At 42.2% G+C, this 19,755-nt stretch overlaps 1 protein-coding gene across 2 annotated transcripts in view; it reads right to left on the bottom strand.

Annotated features, from left to right (window-relative positions):
- gfra4a (GDNF family receptor alpha 4a) overlaps positions 1 to 19,755 on the bottom strand; it is a 316,518-nt gene that overhangs the window by 58,259 nt on the left and 238,504 nt on the right. For both annotated transcript variants that reach the window (XM_061894914.1, XM_061894913.1), the window contains 2 exons: positions 17,483 to 17,764; positions 996 to 1,076 (listed from right to left, as the gene is read on the bottom strand). In XM_061894914.1, the coding sequence (XP_061750898.1) occupies positions 996 to 1,076; positions 17,483 to 17,764 (363 nt within the window). The remainder of the gene's footprint in view (positions 1 to 995; positions 1,077 to 17,482; positions 17,765 to 19,755) is intronic.

Below are 19,755 nucleotides of genomic sequence, written 5' to 3'. Positions count from 1 at the left end.
TATCTATCCATCTATCTATCTATCTATCTATCTACATGTGTTTTCGCAGGGACTGATTTCCTGACAGTTTTTAGTGGAAGTAGAATGACTTTAGTGGTTCAGGAAATGCTGCTTGTCCAAAAGTCTGATGCACTGCTGACAGTTTGCTAAGAAGCTCCACGTTGAAAACTTCTTCCACATTAGCATAAGTGATTGATTAGTAAAAAAACGACGAGGATGCGGCGGCGTTTTAGAGGAGGAGGGCCGTTGCAGGCGACGCTCCAAGCAAGGAAGCCCGACTCGACTTGGGATGCGCGACATGCGCGACAACTCTGACCCCCCGCGGTGTCGCTGCAGTTTGATTTAGGATGAAACCGCTCGTGCATACAGCCATAAAACACAAACGGGCTCCTCCAGACTGGGCCTGTTTACTAGCCATCTTCCTCGCATCCTTAATGTGAGACCTCTGCTTGGTCGCACACAGCGGAGCAACCTGGCGTGCCTGCCTGTTTCTGCACCTAAATGTGTGTGGAAGACGCACAAGTCTGCTTCTGAGAGAGCTTGGCGTGTTTGCTGTCTCCTCGCAGTGGGACGTTTATCGCTAAAGCATGCAGGAAATCACTTGATGAAGTCATTATTTAGTGCTGGCAGTCCAGTCCACCTCCTTTAGGCAATCTGCCGCCAAACACTTCACCTTCTGACCTGTGAGGAGAAGTAAGAGCTCTTCATTTTGAAGTAAACAAAGCAGCGCTGGCTGTCTGTTCTCTCCTGGCTTCCACTAGCATTAGAGTAAATAGGTAATTAATCTGAGCCTGAAGGGGGCTGAGCGGCTGCACGCGGCGGGCCCGCGGGCTCGCTGCCGGCGTAGTCGCCAGGCAGAGGATAAAACAAGGTCTGCAGCCTCAAACAAACAAACAAACATCAGTCTTGCTTTGCTTGACTTTTCTTTGTTTGTTAACAATGATACTTGAGCTTGTTTGGTGTTCTTATGCTAGCTCAACATCTCCATATCTCACCTGCAGCGATGGAGGCCAGGCGGACGTAGCCGGACCCTCTCTCCTCAGGCTCGTACGGGAAGTCCTCTACCAGGTGGAGACCTGTAAGTACACACACGCACGCACGCACACACACACACACACACACACACACACACACACACACACACACACACATCACACGTCAACATTAGGCACTTTCTTAGAGCGTTTCTTAGTTATGAAGGCACTTTCTGTTTTAGACACCTCCGTGTGTGTGCAGTATCTTCACATCTACCACTGTGCTAAGAGAGCACAGTCTGTAGCTCAGGGCTAATGAACTACATAATGAAGAGGGCCGCAGTTTCAAAAGTCCAAGGGCTCAGGGTGGGTAGACATCAAAATGTGGATGTTTCTTTAGAAAGTCCCTATCGAGGTTACATTTCTTTGAGACTTGGTTTACTTAATTACAAAGTAAACCCTTCAGCTTTCACATTCTTTATTCTGCCCTCGCTACTCGATCCCATGTGCAACTAGACTGATAGTTAACAGAATGAAGCAGGGGTCGGCAACCCGCGGCTCCGGAGCCGCATGCAGCTCTTTGATCACTCTGATTTGGCTCAGTTGCATACTTGCCGACCCCCCCATATTTCCGGATTTCAGTGCCTCTCCCAGAAAACCCCTAGGGTAATCGCTCTCTGATTTTCTGCCGGACAACAATTTTTAGAGTATGCCATGATTTAATTTAATTTTTATTAAGGATCCCCATTAGCTGGTTGCCACAACAACCCACTAGTCTTCCTGGGGTCCACAGCTCAATACAATTACAAGTAAAAGCATATAATTATAACTACACAATACAGATAAAAAAATAAAAAATAAAAGCATCAATAAGAAAACAGGCAAACAATTTACAGTCACAGAATAATAATGACCATATAAATATAACTACACAATATAAAACTGAACATACAAAATCATCAACGAGCAAACAAATTTAAAAACTTAGATAAAATATTACTTTCATTTTAAAAACCTGTTTACTTTCAATGCTGGTGAGAATTTGAGGCAGGTTATTTCAGAGCGATACAGATCTATAAATAAAAGATTTCCGCAAAGCATTCTTCCTGGGACGATGGAGTACAAAATGCCCCTCACTGGACGCCCTGGTATTATGATTATGCATAGTGCTACTGTGAACTATTTGGGCAATGCCTTTACCGACCCCTAGGACATGTTTTCTCCATGCTATCTGCATGCCGGCCGGTCACATGTAGTTTGCGCCCTCTGTTGACGCACTTGAGTGACTGCATACTTGCTCAACACCCATACAGGTTACACTGAGGGTTGTGATATAAACAACTTTAACACTCTTACTAATATGCGCCACACTGTGAAGCCACACCAAACAAGAATGACAAACACATTTCGGGAGAACATCCGCACTGTAACACAACATAAACACCCCGCCAACCTCAAACCCCGGGGGGTTTGGTAGTAGGGGGCGTATAATGTAGCCCGGAAGAGTTAGTGCTGCATGGGATTCTGGGTATTTGTTCTGTTGTGTTTATATTGTGTTACGGTGTGGATGTTCTCCCGAAATGTGTTTCTCAATATTATTTGGTGTGGGTTCACAGTGTGGCGCATATTAGTAAGAGTGTTAAAGTTGTTTAAACCGGCACCCTTGGTGTGACCTGTATGGCTGTTGAACAAGTATGCATTGCAGTCGCTTATATATGTCAATTGAAGCCACATACAACATGTAACGCAGTTGGCAAGCAGTATGTACAGATTGTAGACGCCATCGAAGGCAGTGCCGTCATGGTAGGCCCTCATTATTGTTGTGTGAGTGAAAATCAGCAGACATTCGAGAGAATGTTTGTTCTGCAATTTGGGAGGGTTGGCAAGTGATCCAGAGTCGGGACCCAGGATGGATCGCTTGCCTGTGTATCGGTTGGGGACATCTCTACGCTGCTGATCCGACTCCGCTTGGGATGGTTTCCTGTGGATGGGACTCTCGCTGCTGTCTTGGATCCGCTTTGAACTGAACTCTCGCGGCTGTGTTGGATCCACTGTGGATTGAACTTTCACAGTATCATGTTAGACCCGCTCGACATCCATTGCTTTCGGTCCCCTAGAGGGTCCTCTCCAAGGTTCTCATAGTCATCATTGTCACCGACGTCCCACTGGGTGTGAGTTCTCCTTGCCCACTGGGTATGAGTTTTCCTTGCCCTTATGTGGGCTTTTCCGAGGATGTCGTAGTGGTTTGTGCAGCCCTTTGAGACATTTGTGATTTAGGGCTATATAAATAAACATTGATTGATTGATTGAATACTTGTAATAGTTTTGTAGAGCTGTGCGATATAGTGAATACATTTATTATTTTCTAATGCTAATTGCTAGCATACCCTATATCCCAAGCAAACATTTTCTTAGCCCTTTCCCTACTGCACGATGCTTTCAACAAGAAGATGCAGGCCCATCCAGAAGGAGCCTGGGGACTTTAACAAACGCTACTTGAAGAATGTACTTCCCAGTTTTGTGCAATACGTACAGTGAGGTGAGAATAATTCTGTTTACTTAAAGACTGTTCCTCTCCCACATTTGAGCACGTCTGACTACTCTTGGAGAAGAGAATACCACCTACAGAGAGAAAATAAAGGCGCTGGCAGGGTGGTGCACCAAGAACAACCTGAGGCGGAACCCCGCAAAGACCAAGGAGATGGTCATTGATTTTAGGAGGAACTTCCTTAAGTCCCTCGAAACCTACATCTCAGAGGACCTCATATGGACTGCGTATGCAGCGGAGGAACCAACTTGAGGAGGAAACTGCAGATATCTTTTAATCGGGCCACAATAGAGCCAGTGCTGAAGTACTGCATAACTGTGCCGCATGCTCTGCTCAAACGGAAGGCCATGCAGTGGGTTACCAGGACAGCGGAGAAAATTATCGTCCGCCCTCTGCCTTCAATGCTCGGACTCGCTGCCTCGGCAGAGGAAAGACTACCCTGGCACAATTCTCACCCTTGTTAGCACATATCATATCATCGCCGGTCACTCAAACGAGTTTGACGATCCTCCTGGTAGGGGTGTACCCCTTTATAGAGGATGCCTGTGCGTGACTTTGTTTAACGTGGGGAGACTGGTGCACAGACAGTCACCACACGATCCTTGACAGAATCGGGTCAGGGTCCAGTGGCATGAAGTCCAAAACGACTGGGGACCCTTTTCTGCTGCAGCCTTCTGCCGCCATCGCGGCCGTTGTGGTAGTTCTTAAACCTACCGTCTTCCGCCTGCCACCCCGTTGAGGTCTTCACCGTATCCCTGAGTAGGGGGCAGTCAGGTACTAGGCCTTTGCCAAGGGCCACCTGGTGTAACAGTAATAAAGGGGTTAACCTCCTAGTGCCCCAAGACCCTGTAGAGGAGCCTCCACTGCCGGATGCACTTTAACATCATGCCCAGGACAATGTTAGCACATGCTCAACCCGCTGCCATCAGGGAAGAGATTGCCATCACATGTCGAGCAGGATGAACACAGTTAAAAACAGTTTTACCCGTGGGCCAGAAGGATATTGAATCTGTTCCAATAGCTAACACTGTTTTTAATTTTTGCACTATTCTTCGTACTCATATTTGTTGTTAACATATTATTTATTGGGCTTCACAATGGCAGAGGGGTTAGTGCATCTGCCTCACAATACGAAGGTCCTGAGTAGTCTGGGGTTCAATCCCGGGCTCGGGATCTTTCTGTGTGGAGTTTGCATGTCCTCCCCGTGAATGCGTGGGTTCCCTCCGGGTACTCCGGCTCCCTCCCACTTCCAAAGACATGCACCTGGGGATAGGTTGATTGGCAACACTAAAAATTGGCCCTAGTGTGTGAATGTGAGTGCAAATGTTGTCTGTCTATCCGTGTTGGCCCTGTGATGATGTGGCAACTTGTCCAGGGTGTACGCCACCTTCCGCCCGATTGTAGCTGAGATAGGCACCAGCGACCCCAAAGGGAATAAGCGGTAGGAAATGGATGGATGGATGGATGGATATTATTAATTGTTTGTCTTGTACTTTAACAAAGATGCCACATGTATTTTCATTCCGCTCCCATGTTTAATTTGATTTAATCCCATGTTTAATGTTTAATACATTGGATGAAATTCATATTGATCTTATTATTATATTCCTGCATGCTAACTATTTCATAGTTATTATAGTACATCATGAAGTATACCTGTAAATACTTAGTTTTTAACACAATATAGTCCTGATTTGAAGGTGTGAGGTATTTACGAGCGGCAGTACTCCACAGTCATCAAGATAAACCAGCAGAGGAGCCGTTACTACAGAAACCTGAGTCCAATAACACAAGGATAACCCCTGCTTTTTAGAGTATATCTTTAGGAAAAGAGTCATGAGGGTAACAATGCCTTCTTTTCTGAGATGGCTACTGGAATTGGAATTCTTTGATTCAAACAATCACATGTGAAAAAAATGTAATTTAAAATTTACTCAAAATATATATAAAATATTATTAGTGATATTAATTATGAAATTTATTTATATATATATATATATATATATATATATATATATATATATATATATATATATATATATATATATATATATATATATGTATATGTATACACCGTATTTCCTTGAATTTCCGCCGGGGCGCTAATCAATTTAAAACCTCTTCTCACTCCTGCGCTTACCAAAGGCATGCAGTAAAAATTTGAGTGTGATGTAAGCTTGGACCTTAAATCCTACTGAATAGCTCTCAATCTTCTTCTCTTAATGCGATTTCAAATGACCTGGTATTGAAATCAGCCTCCTCCATTTTGAAAATGATGACAGGGGAAGTGTCACTCGTGACGTCCCGAGTTTGAGCAGGCGCTAATACTAAGCATGCGCTAATTATTTTGTGAAGCGAGTTCGCCCGGCAGTAATTCAAGGCAGGCGCATACTATATGCCCTGCGGCAATTCAAGGAAATACGGTGTAACTTCCTCCACATAGCACTGACACAATGGCTTTCTTGAACTGATTTATTGAAGGCTTCCTTTCCCTTCAATTCACCGTGAAAACTGAAATAAAATAAAGCATGTTACAAACGTAAAAATAACAACATGCACAGCATGTGAATCAAACATTTCACCGAAGTAAAACACAAACAGAAATGACAAACAAATACCTCGTTGGCATGCATGCTTCTTTTAGGAGGAAATTGTGATCTTCTGGCTCTTATAGCCCAAACGCTGAAAGTCCTTGTGACACTTTTTCGTCCTTGTTACGATCAGTCGCTCTCTTTCTCCCTTCTCATTGCATCAAAAAAATGTTCACTCATACCGGGAAGCAGCTTCCTTATATCCGTTCACAGACCAATCGAGACACTTCAAAACAAAAGCATGCCCACAAACCCAACAAAAAGGCATGAAATTACATTTTTAACCATAGTAACATAAATAAAGCCTTCTTATGAACTTTTGTACATTTTGATTTAAATTCCCTTTTATGAACTTAACTTATTCTGTTTTTTAGAGAAATAAAACAAATTATAATAATGTCACGGCTGTAAATCTGGTTTTATGATTGATCATGTTTTGTTTTATTTTCTGGACTCTTATTCTGTTTTGTCACTTACTGGTTTGTTTTTGTTACCATGACAACTCATTGATTTTCACCTTGCCCTCCTAGTCACGCCCCTGCCCTCAGTCCCGCACCTGTTCCTAATTATCACAGCCACTACTTAAGTTATTTTCTTTCTGTCCATCAGTCTCGGAACATTAACTTTCATTGCCTTTCATACTTCATGCCATGCTTTTCGATTCATCCACGCCAAGTAAGTTTTTGTTTGTATGTATGTCTTTGATAGTATATTTTGTTTGTTTGTAGATAGTATTGCCATTGTGCTGTTTTTGTTCTAAGTTTTAGTATAGATTAGTATCCGCCATCGAGCGCGCTTTTTGTTTTGCCTTTTTTTTGTATTTTGAGTATTAATAAAAACAAACATGTACCTTAATTCACGCTTGGCTCGTCCTGTAATCCCTCTGCGTCGAAGGAGCACACACAATCCATGTCCAGGTCTGACAAATAATTATTAGTCGCAACAGTTACATACGGTATACATATATACATAGTATTATAATATTTATGTAAATTGTATTATTGTTATTATCAAATTAATAAATAAATATCAAAATTAAATATATTACTACAAATTAGGCATTATAAAAAACTATTGAATCATACCTAAAGTGGGACGAATGAAAACAAAGTGGTATAAAAAAATTAATTCATTGTATTATTATAACACGCCAAGGGCCAATAATGAGTCCAGTTGCAGGCAAAAATGGCACCTTAGACACCCGTGAAGTACGTTAGACCAAAGTGGTGTTGTGATGTGAAGTTAATCATGGAGGTGTGTGAAGCAGCAGAGTCCAGTCTATGAGGCGTTGAGCTAACTAATAAAGTCAGCTTTACAAGAGTGTGTTTGTGTGGGGGGTCTGGGGGACTGAACAGGTGGCCATCATTCAAGGTGAAATAAAATGACTTTGCCAGCTAAGCCATTTTATTTCACTCCATCTGCATCACTTGTTATCATTGTGCCTACGAAGGCTGCTGATGAATGGCAGCCTCAATGAACCCCCCCCCCCCCCTCCACACACGCACGCACGCACACACACACACACACACACACACACCACACACACACACACACACACACACACACACACACACACACACACACACACACACACACACACACACACGCACACACACACGCACACCAGCCTCAGCCTCCCACACAGTTCAGCTATTTGCACTCAGCGCAACCATGGCCTTTTATTCCAGTGTGCCGCCACCCCCGCCCACCTCTCACGGCTGTTTGATAAACTTTCCTTCAAACGTCAGCAGAAAGTCAACAATTATCGATGAATACTTTTTTTTTTTCCTTCTTTACATCACTCCACTGGCAGGAAAATTAAGTGTTTTTCTTTTTCTCTCGCTCTCCACGCAATCAAACGTTTATTGCAGAAGAAATAAAAACGGAGCTCTAAACAATTAAACATTGATGGAATAAGGACACAAAAAGTGGCTGCCGGAGGCTCTGAGTTAAACGTTTTAAGATTGAAATACACAAGCTAAGTGTGAGAAAAGGGATTTGCTGCAGAGAAATATGAGCTTGTCAACGTGTAAATGGAACCCAGTGGTGAGAAAACACAACCGTTCAAAGTTCCTAGGTTATTAACCTTCTCACTTTACCAGTAGGCGGGAACTTATAATGACCTGAAATCTCACGAACATGTTCTCTCTATGTTGGATCTGGAAGTCATTTACCATTATATCAATTACTTTTTGGATCATCAATTGAAAACTAATTATGGCCCATTCACTGCTGCTTAGCAGCATGTGAATGGGCGCTTGCATTGCAAGAAGACCATATTATTATTGCTCATACGTCACAGTTTATTATTATAGTTCCGCACATGTTATACCGTCAGAAATGTCCCGTTCGCGCGGACGGGTGTACTTCAAATTGGGAACATTTTGTGTTACCATGGCGACACTATTCCGAAAAATAATTGCTCTGGGCCCATTGAATAGGTACGCAACCTTTATAATGGCGGATATTGCCAGCAGAATGCTCAAAACTGCTCAGCCATACTTTCACGTAGCTCGGTGCTTAACGTCTCATTTTGTTCACACACTTGTCTAATTTAAAGGGGAATATTATCACAATTTCAGAGAGGTTAAAACCAATAAAAATCAGTTCCCAGTGGCTTATTTTATTTTTCGAAGTTATAAAAAAAATGTTACCCATCATGGAATATCCCGAAAAAAGGCGTTAAAGTGCCTGATTTTTGCTATCTGTATATCCACCCGTCCATTTGCCTGTAACCTCACTGCGTGACACCAAAACAAACAAACATGGCAGATAGAACAGAAAGATATAGCGACATTAGCTCGGATTCAGACTCGGATTTCAGGGGCTTAAGCGATTCAACAGATTATGCATGTATTGAAACGGATGGTTGGAGTGTGTAGGCAGATGGCGAAAACGAATTTGAAGAAGAAACTGAAGCTATTGAGCCATATCACGACAGACAAAGGCAACGAGGACGAATTTGACCATCGCCTTTTGACCAACGATTGCATCTTTTGACCACTGGAGCAACTTAAATCCGTCGATTGGTAAGTGTTTGTTTGGCTTTAAATGTGGGGGAAAGGCTGGATGAAAATATAGCTACAAATGAGGCATAATGACAGCTAGCCTAAATAGCATGTTAGCATCGATTAGCTGGCATTCATGCTGTGACCAAATATGTCTGATTAACACATAAATCAAAAACATCAACAAGACTCACCTTTGTGATTTCGTTGACTTTATCGTTGGAAATGCATCTGCTTTGAGTGTCGCAGGATATCCACACATCGCTGTGCCATCTAGTATCGCTATCGTCGGTAAAATGTGCAGAACAAACGAGGGACTTTCGCATCTTTTGACCACTGGTGTACTTGAATCCGTCGATTGGTATGTGTTTGTTTGGCATTAAATGTGGGTGAAGGGAAATGCTGGATGCAAATTTAGCTACAAATGAGGCATAATGATGCAATATGTTTCTACAGCTAGCCTAAATAGCATGTTAGCATCGATTATCATGCCGTGACCATTGGTATGTCTGATTAGCACACTCCAGGTAACTCAACCTGAATACGTCCCTGATCGGGTCGTTACACCCACCCTACAACACACCGACGAGGCATGATGTCTCCAAGGTACGGAAAACAGTCGAAAAAACGGAAAATAACAGAGCTGATTTGGTGTGTGTAATGTGTTTGAGAAAATGGCGGGTCGCTTCCCGTTGTAACGTCACGGGTGAAAGGTCATCGCTCCGACAGCGAACAATTGAAAGGCGTTTCAATCGCCAAATTCACCCTTTTAGTGTTCGGAAATCGGTTAAAAAAACATATGGTCTTTTTTCTGCAACATCAAGATATATGTTGACGCTTACATAGGTCTGGTGATAATGTTCCCCTTTAACCCTGGGTAAAAAGTTTTTACGTTTGGTTTTGGCTGGATGGCCATCAAAAGGAAGCGAGCGCCATCTGGGTTCCTCCTTTAAGGCGTCCACCCTAATTTACTAGAGCGTGGAAGCCCTAAAAATACGCTTTTCTTTTGGTGAACAACCTGTCCTCACGGCCACATCTTCTATCCTACTGTCATGTGTGAAAAACCTTCTCAGAAAATGTCCCTTTTGTGGAGGTCATGTGTCCAATTTCGCTTCTGTTGGCCCTCAAAGCCAAGAAAGTCAGCTGAATCTCTCATTGACTCCAATGTTAGATGGCAGCGTGAAAAAAAACAACATAAAAATTCTAACCCTAACCAACTTTTTTCTCGACAGCAGAATCTTTTTTTAAAACTCAATTATTTGCGCTGGGATTTAACACAAGCTGAGCTGGACATATGTACGACCAATTTTAGCTACTCTAACTGTAAATATATATGTATATATATATATATATCTATATATATATATATATATATAGATATATATATAGATATATATATATATCTATATCTATATAGATATGTATATATATATATACATATATATATATGTATATATATATAGTATTTATTGTGAATTTTTTTAATCTTATTTTATTATTTTTAACCTTTTTTTCTCACTATTTTCCCGAATTTTCATTTAGTTTTATTTATGGAATGTTTTGTGCGTATTGTTATATTGACTATTATTTTTAATATTTTACCTTTCTGTTTTAATTTGTACAGCACTTTGGGACAGTAGTCTGTTTTACAAATGTGCTATGTAAATAAATCTATCTTGACCTTGACATCCAAATACCACGTGCAACACAACATAAGCAAACTATAGAATTAGAAGTAGGCATGTTATGTAGGGGACTAAAAAAAATGTATTCACATCCGAATCCATCCAACCTAATCCAAACAGATTCCTAAATTTATAAAATCAAATTAAAAAGAAAAAATAATATGACAGTTTTAAAAAAAAATAATAAACAGTTTTTAAAAAGACGTTTCTAGAGGTGTGAGAAATGGAGAATGCACAAAGAAGGTGTAGAGAATACTAATTAACACTCCAACCACAACAGGCAGTGAGAAGTGTGAGTGGAGCCAAAGCAGACTTGTACGTGACTGGAAGGGTGAAACGTCAGGAATCTCCTGGCAACCATAAGGAGCATTTCTAACTTGTAACCTGTTTTGAAAAAGTTTCATCATAATTATTCCACCAAATAGTACATTGGGAGAATCGGTTTGAATTAAGAATCGATTCTGAATCAAATTGTTATGCGCCCAAACATGTGATCTACCAAGACTGCGTGTGCAATTGAAAAGCGGTGCAGACCGCCTTATGTTTTTGCATGTATTATGTGGCTTTCTGTTGTGATGCGCTTCCCGGATAACATCTTTTCCCGGATCACGTCTTTTGTCTGTTTTTTGAGTCCTTTTGGGTTTTTTGATTGTTTGGACTCTTCCGGTGCTAAGTTTGAGTGTGCACTTCCTGTTTTTGGTTACCATGGTTTCTGATTTGTCCCAGCTGCTATGTCTTTTACGCACACCTGATGGCAATTGTTACGTTAGTATTAAAGCCTGCATTCTTCCTCAGTTTGTCCTTGGTTCGTCATTTGCTATATGTAACATTCACATTTTGGTTTATCTAAGTCCTTGTTTTTTTAGCTAAGTCTCGTCTTAGCTTCCGGGCGTTCGGCACGCTCTTTTTGGACTCTCTGCTAATTTTAGCATTAGCTTCCCGTGCGTAAGCACGCCGTTTCTTTTCTGTTTTGTAAAAGTGTTCATTTACCTTTTTGTATATTAAAATCAGCTCTTACCTTCTATCCTGCCTGTCTGGTCCTGCTGCATCTGGGGGTGACACCTTTGCGCATCACTATGTGTTCCGAACGTGATGCGACGAACCAAGCATCTCATCACCTTGCATGGGACATGGAGTCTCCGCCGCGCAAAGACGCGCCGCTCTCGACGACTCCTTCCGCGGACAACAACACATCCACTCCAACCCAGTTTTCCTGACCCATTGCAAATAACCTTCTCTAGACGTGGTAAAAAAAATAAAAAAATCCAGTCAACACAAAGTGTCAATTTGATTCGATTTGATTCGAGTATTTGGGTTCATGGTGACGTTATTAGGCTGGCCCACACCCACTACAGGGGAACTACTGTGCTTCAAAGGTTCCTGGGCTTCGCCAACTTTGCGATTATATTTGAATCGCACTCCCACTAACCAAGCTGACATCGGCTAAGAGTCCCTTTGTATGGACAACAGAGTCCTTGCTCACTCTCATGTCTCAGATGGTATTTTTTATTTCTTTTCTCTTTTATCGGCATTGGAGCCGTCCTCTCCTAACGTGAACCGCTCCACCGGGAAACTGCACCCCTGCGCCTTCTTCTCGCGTAGAGGGAGAAGAAATGATGACGTTGGAAATCGTATTATTAGCCAGGGGCGTCACTAGACCTAATACTGTACTGGGGCACACCTGGGGCACAAATAATTCATGTGAGCGTGCAAAGCGCGCAAGCAAAAACATTTTTTAGCACTTATTTATCATAAAAAATACATAAATAGTGCTTTTAACTATGAAATCATATCAGATTATGTTGTATGGATCTTTGATTAACCACCTGAAATTAACTAATGCATTTGACCTACTTGTGCACTTTTTTACTCCAGACTTCTAAACTGCTACTGGTAAAAGCAAAAAGGAAGAGCAATGAATCTTTTTGAAATATTTATTGCAGTAATCATCTGCAAAGTTTAACATCTACAAAAGTAAAACAAAAAATAAAGCACCCCTACATCTCTGGGTTCTTTTATATTATTTAATTTCCATTTATGGCAATGTGGCGAATCCTATTTCAGATACACAAAACAATAAAATATACACAAAACAATAAAGCCACAGTAGTAGAATACATGAACAACTGTTGTGTGTCTGTTCAGGGAATCATTTTCTGAGAAGTAAACTGTAACGTCTCCTTTTCATTTTTGCAAAGTGGTCAATCACTCTGGACAGACATGGAAATATTACAGTAACTGTTATACAGTTGACCAGTGGTTCCCAACTGCTGGGTCGTGACATAAAAGTGGATTGTGTGTCATTTTCAGTGAGTCGCAGTCAGATGTGTGCATGAAAAAAAAAAAAGTTTAGGGAGAAGAAAATCAAATTGTGGCAACAAAACCAGATATTTTTAGCCATTTTTCTAGTGATTATTAGTGAGTATTTTAGCAAAAGGCAAAGCGACTAACAAGTTGGAGGAGGACTCAGTACAGACATGGAAATATATTTTTAAAAAATCTAAATGGGGCAACAAAACCCGATATTTTCAGCCATCTTTCTGAAAACAAATACAAATATGTTACTATTTTTTCTGGAAACAAAACCAGATGCTTTAGCTGTAGCCATTTTTCTGGTGACAAAACAAGATTATTTTAGTCAAAGTCACACCGATTAACGAGACAAGTCTACTGTGCTATTTTTCTGTGAAATAAACTTGAATGATTTAAAAATTTGGCTCACGACTTGATGATATGGAAAAATATTTTTCTTCCTGAAGATAAACCATTTGAGAAGCACTCAACTCACACATGCTTACTCCAAATCATCATTGATGCAGAACCAGCAGACAATAACCAACATTATGTTTCATGTTCATTGGAAATTCCCCCGACAGCTCGTACAGCAAATGAATATGTTTGTCTTGATACAAGGAATAACGTTAGCTAACTTAGCATGAACTTAATTAATATGTTTGTCTTGATACAAGGAATAACGTTAGCTAACATAGCATCAACTTAAGACAATGATGTTGCCTAGCTAGCTAGGACTTCACTTACATCTCTCATTCCTGCTGCTTCTGCTCTGCTGCGGGCGAATAACTTTCTTAAATCCATCTAGGAGTTACAGTTTGAGTCAAATCAAAATCAAAATAATGTAATTAACAAATTGTTGTTGGCTAACGTTACCTACCTCATGCAGTGATTCGCATCGCCTCTCTCTCTCTCTCTCTCTCTCTCTCTCTCTCTCTCAACTGAAGTCTCGATCCACACGTGAATAAATTACCATATTAAATAGCCATGTGCTCATTGTTACGAATACAGTGGCAATCAATTACCATACTAAGTAATATGTTCGCTGTTGTCTATGTTATGTAGACTTAAAACTGAAGCGTTTTTTTTTTATTGGTGACATTTTCACTGGGGCACTGCAGATCAACAGTGGGGCACGTGCCCTAGTGAAATATGTCTGGCGACGCCCCTGTTATTAGCGTCTCTTGTTAATTTTTCAGACCACAGCAACCTACTCCATATTCGCCCAGCCAGTAGACTAAACAACCGTCAGGCTCGCTGGTTCTTTAGCCGCTTTGATTATATCCTCTCGTACAGACCCATTTTCCGGAACACCAAAGCAGATGCCCTTTCCCGGCATTTCATGTAGGAGCCCATCTGCACGGTGGGGGTCGAACCCATCCTCCCTACGGCCCAGATAGTGGACATGATCTCCTGGAAAAGACTAGGTGAAGACCGCCCTAAGTGCTTCCCAACAAGCTGTTTGTTCCCTGCGAGCTTCGGTCTAGGATCCTGGATTGGGGCCATTCCAGCATCTTCTCCTGCCATCCGGGTTTCCAGCGCTCCTTGTCATTCATCCGACGGAATTTTTGGTGGCCGTCTATGGAAGCAGACACGCGTGAGTTTATCGCCTCTTGTACCACTTGTTCCCGCAGTAAGGCCTCTCACAAACCTATGTAGGCCGTCCCTGGTCTCACATCGCACTGGAATTTGTGACAGGATTCCCTGTGTCCAGAAGTAACACCACCATCCTAACAATTGTGGACTGTTTTTCTAAAGTTGCACATTTTGTCCCTCTCCCCAAGCTTCCATCCGCCTCCGAGAAAGGTGACCTCCTCAGGCTACACGTCGTGAAGCAGCATGGTATAACAATGGACATCGTGCCTGACCGTGGCCCCCAGTTCACTCCCCGGGTGTGGTAGGTCTTCTGCAAGGGGATCGGGGCCTCGGTCAGCCTCACATCGGGATACCATCTGCACAGCAACGGGCAGGCAGAGAGGGCCAGTCTTTCTCATGGAGTAAGTTCCTACCCTGGGTCGAATATGCCTACAACTCCATGAAGAGCTCCGCTACCGGCAGATCACCTTTTGAGCGTTCCCTTGGCGCCCAACCATCCATGTTTCCTCAACAGGAGAGAGAAGCCTTCAGTTCCATCTACAAGAGCCCACATAGAGCGGTGTCAGAGGGTGTGGAGACCCGCCCGTGCTGCACTGGAGAGGGCCAGGGAAAGGATGCATCGCAGCACCATCTTATCAACCCAGACAACTAGCAATGTAGCGTGACAAGCACCTCAACATCCAGGTACTGTCAAAGAAATTGGCCCCGCGTTATGTCGGGCAATGCCATGTTGAAACCAGAATTAACCCTGCATCTGTAAGATTGGCACTCCCACCCTCTGTCAAGCGACACCCGGTGATGCACGTGTTTCCGATAGAGCCGTAAACAGATAACCCCCCGCGCCCCCTTTTCCTAGGATGCTGGAGAGTGGTGACCCTGTGTGGACAGTCAGGGAGATCCTCAGGGTCCGTCGGCAAGGTAGGGCGTTTGTATACCTGGTTGACTGGGAGGGGTATGGACCGGAGGACAGATCTTGACTACTCCTACCTTGCTGACCCCTCCCTGTTGAAGGAATTCTACCGGGCCAACGCCGATGCTCCCCACCACTCGTCAGGAGCCTCGCATAAGGAGGGTTCACTGTCACGGCGCATGCGCAAACCATCATTCCTTCCGCAGCAAGCGTTGCTGGCAGCTCTGCTAGGAGCGCCCCCCTGTACACGCCCCTGCTTGCTTTTCCAGCATCCAACCGCGCGCCTGCACGGCTGCGGGCAATTAACAATCAGCGCACCTGGTATTGAGGAGGGCGGACGCCATAAATACCAGCAGACGCTGAGATCAAGTGCTAGAACGTAGTTCACTGTTTTGTAGGAAGCATCACGCCTCTGGCTTCCCTCCTCGTTAACTGCTCTCTGTGCCTCCCTCAGGCCTTGTCTTACATGTTCTTTGTGTTCCCTGCAGTATTCCTTCCGTCTCCAGTTGTGCGCCTCGCTTCACTGGACTTCCCTCTGGATTTTGGACTGCTTCCCTCGATCCTCAACCCCCGCTCGGAGACAGACCTCGACGCCTCTCTCCAGCCCCCGACCTCTCGCATGTTTACGGACTTCCTTCTTACCTTGCTCCACCGGATTTTTGGACAATTCATCCAACATGCACAAACAACAAACCCTGGTAACATTTACATTGTTAATTCCTCACATCGTCTTGCCTAATACACCATTAGTAGCATACACACCCCACCACATAATCAAGCTCAATAAACCTGTTGAGCTTTATCCTGTCGTTGTGTCATCTCCTTCCCCCTCCGAACGTAACAAATTTGTGTCCTTATTAATTAAACCTTTTTTTTAACACTGAATTTATGCAACTGAATTTTTTGCATTTGAATTTTGCGAACCAAATTTTTTTTTTAACTTAAAATTATGATGACAATTTCATTAAAAATGTCAGTGTATCAAAACTCAGTGTATGAAAATTCTGTGTAAAAAAAATCATCCATCCATCCATTTTCTACCGCTTATTCCCTTTCGGGGTTGCGGGGGGCACTGGCGCCTATCTCAGCTACAATCGGGCGGAAGGTGGGGTACACCCTGGACAAGTCGCCACCTCATCGCAGGGCCAACTGAAAAAAATTCAGTGTATAAAAATTAAGTTTCAAAATTCAATGTAAAAAAATCAGTGTACAAATAAAACTGTGTATAAAAATTCAGTGAAAAAAAAATTCAGTGTGTAAAAATAAAAATCTATAGTTTGAAAACTTTAAGCGGGCCGCATAGATGTGTTGTTATGCTCAGGTAGCCCAGTTAACTGCCTTTTTTATGCTGTTTTGCAGGACCTGTGTCACGTGACTTCAAACTTGACACCTCATTGGCTAGTTCTGAGACAGAATCAATTGCTTCTGTCTTAATTTACCGGAAGTGAGTCTTGTATTTGGGAGCAGCAAATTTTTCGACACTGAATTTTCTTACATAAAATTTTTTTTATACAGAATTTTTACACACTGAATTTTTTTAGTCCAAATTTTAGGACACAACATTTTTTTTCAGTGAAATTGTCAGCTTAAATCGATTTAAAAGAAAAATCAGTTCACAAAAAAAAGACAACTTAACCTCCATAATTATCCCTTGGAGATCATAAAGTTAATTTTAATGAATTATCTAATACATCTAATGAATTAAACAAAGAAAAAGCCAACAAAGCAAAATCAAAAACGTCGCAAGCCAGTGGTTCATTTTACATTATTGTTATAAAATGTATAAAATGTTCCTTTGTTCTCTTTACAGTAATTGTCCACGGCTGCCCGCCTATTCAGCTAAGTAAACAGGATGAACGCTGACATCTGGTGTCTTACCGTGCAGGACCGACTGATGCAGACTCCAGTAGATGCTCAGGCAGTTTTTCTCCTTCTTCATACCTCGCTTGCACTGGCAGCCGTGCAGCGGTGTGGATAGCAGCGCCGTCATGGCGTTCTCACACTGGTTGCGAGCTCCGGGCCCCAACTTGACGCTGCCGTCGCCCGCCACACACTGCCGCAGGGTGCGCAGTCGCGGGCTGCAGGTGTCATCGCCGGAGCAGGCGTCGCCCGCCCGTAGGCAGTCCCAGCCGCCGTCGGAGTCGGCCAGGCGTGGAAGTCCTGGAGAATCCACAGACACCTCAATTTAGTGTTGCACTTGCATTCCTTTATTTGTGGTGGCCCGGCAGACAAAAACTTTTCCAAATATTTGTTTTGCTTTTCATAGTGGAGTGAAGTGAATTATATTTTATATAGTGCTTTTCTCTAGTGACTTAAAGCGCTTTACATAGTGATACCCAATATCTAAGTTACATTTAAACCAGTGTGGGTGGCACCGGGAGCAGGTGGGTAAAGTGTCTTGCCCAAGGACACAACGGCAGTGACTAGGATGGCGGAAGCGGGAATCGAACCTGCAACCCTCAAGTTGCTGGCACGGCCACTCTACCAACCGAGCTATACCGCCTCATAAAACACACACCCGGAATGTGAAGGCCATTCATCATTCAGGCATGTGATTTGAAATTTATAAAAAAGACTGAAAATAAGCCGGGTCCAGGTCGACAATTGAACGTGAAACAATTAGCAAAAAAAAAAGGCACCATTTAAAGATATTTTAGTGTTTCATGACTGTAATTGTTGACGGGTACGGCAAACAGATGGATCAAGATATTAACACACATTGTAAGGTTGGAAAAAAATGAATTTTATTAATATTTTTACAGAAATAAAAAGACAGTTTTCCGACTATAGACGGAAAAATCACATGCCTGATACCTTCTCCACAGTGTGATCAATTAGGCAAGTGAGTTTTTAATTCATCTGATTATTGTTTAGCACGTTTTTTTAAGTCCAAGTTAAATCAATTAAAATGCTTAACTGTGTAAGGAAGGTGAGGCCTAATGGGTTTTAATATCCTACATCAAAGTGGGCACAATGTTTCTTAGGCAGTTACTTTTCCTCGAGAGAAAGAAAGGCTGGGTATCGTTTTCCGATACCAGCGCCAAATCAGTACTTTTCAAATGGCGCTGGTGCTTGACCTGTAAACAAACCCCTACTTAAGAAAAATAACAACTTTGTCCAAACAAAACAATGCTTTTTATTTTTTTCTACTGATTTTTGTGACCAGCATGTTAAATATAAGAGTCATTTAAATACTTCAATAATGCCACTAAAATGATAATACATTCGTCAATAGAAAATGAAGTCCACAACAAATACAATCATTATTGTATCAGTTTTTTTTAAATATTAATATTTTCTATATTAATTTATAAAATTGTTGATAAAAATCAAAATATATCACAGTACCGTACCTTACCTTAAAGTCTACAAAATTTGTGTTGAAACCGTTAATTGATACACAGTAGGAACAATTTTACATTTGTGGTGTTGCAACATTGTTACATGCAACAAATTAAGTTACCGTATTTCCTTGAATAGCCGCCGGGGCGCTAATTAATTTATAACCTCTTCTCATACCTGCGCGTATTCAAGGCATGCGGTAAAAGTAAGCAAGCACTAATAGTTTTAAAACCTCTTCTCACCCCTGTGCTCAGCAATGGCATGCAGTAAAAAATTGAGTGTGATAAGAAAACAAAATATAAAAAATTCTCCTGCGGCCACGTCCCGGTGGTTGGGGACCACAGCTCTACAACATGTCATCACGCCCACTTTTGCACCCTGCTATCTGTGTGCCGGCCAGACGCATGCATTTCGTTACTTCTCATATGAGATTTCAATGCATACTTGGTCAACAGCCATACCGTTTACACTGATGGTTGTGATATAAACAACTTTGAAACTCTTACTAATATGCGCCGCACTCTGTGAACCCTAACCAAACACATTTCTGGAGAACATTGGCTCTGTAACACATTATAAACGCAACATAAGAATTACCCAGAATTCCAATGCATCCATGACTCTTGGCTGTATTATACACGCACCCCCAACCCCGCCCACGACTTTTTGTGTGGCTATAAACGCATCACTGGCTAAGCGAGAAAGAGCGAGCGGCTGCTGTTGATATGACAGATGACAAAGTTGGTTTGTGGTCTGGTTTGTACGGCAGAAAATGACGAGTTTCGCCAGATAGAAACTTTTTTACCAAT

The sequence above is a fragment of the Nerophis ophidion genome, linkage group LG03 (genome assembly GCF_033978795.1).
Source record: "Nerophis ophidion isolate RoL-2023_Sa linkage group LG03, RoL_Noph_v1.0, whole genome shotgun sequence".
Classification (NCBI taxonomy): Eukaryota; Metazoa; Chordata; class Actinopteri; order Syngnathiformes; family Syngnathidae; genus Nerophis; species Nerophis ophidion.
This window is presented reverse-complemented; position numbering and strand designations above follow the sequence as displayed.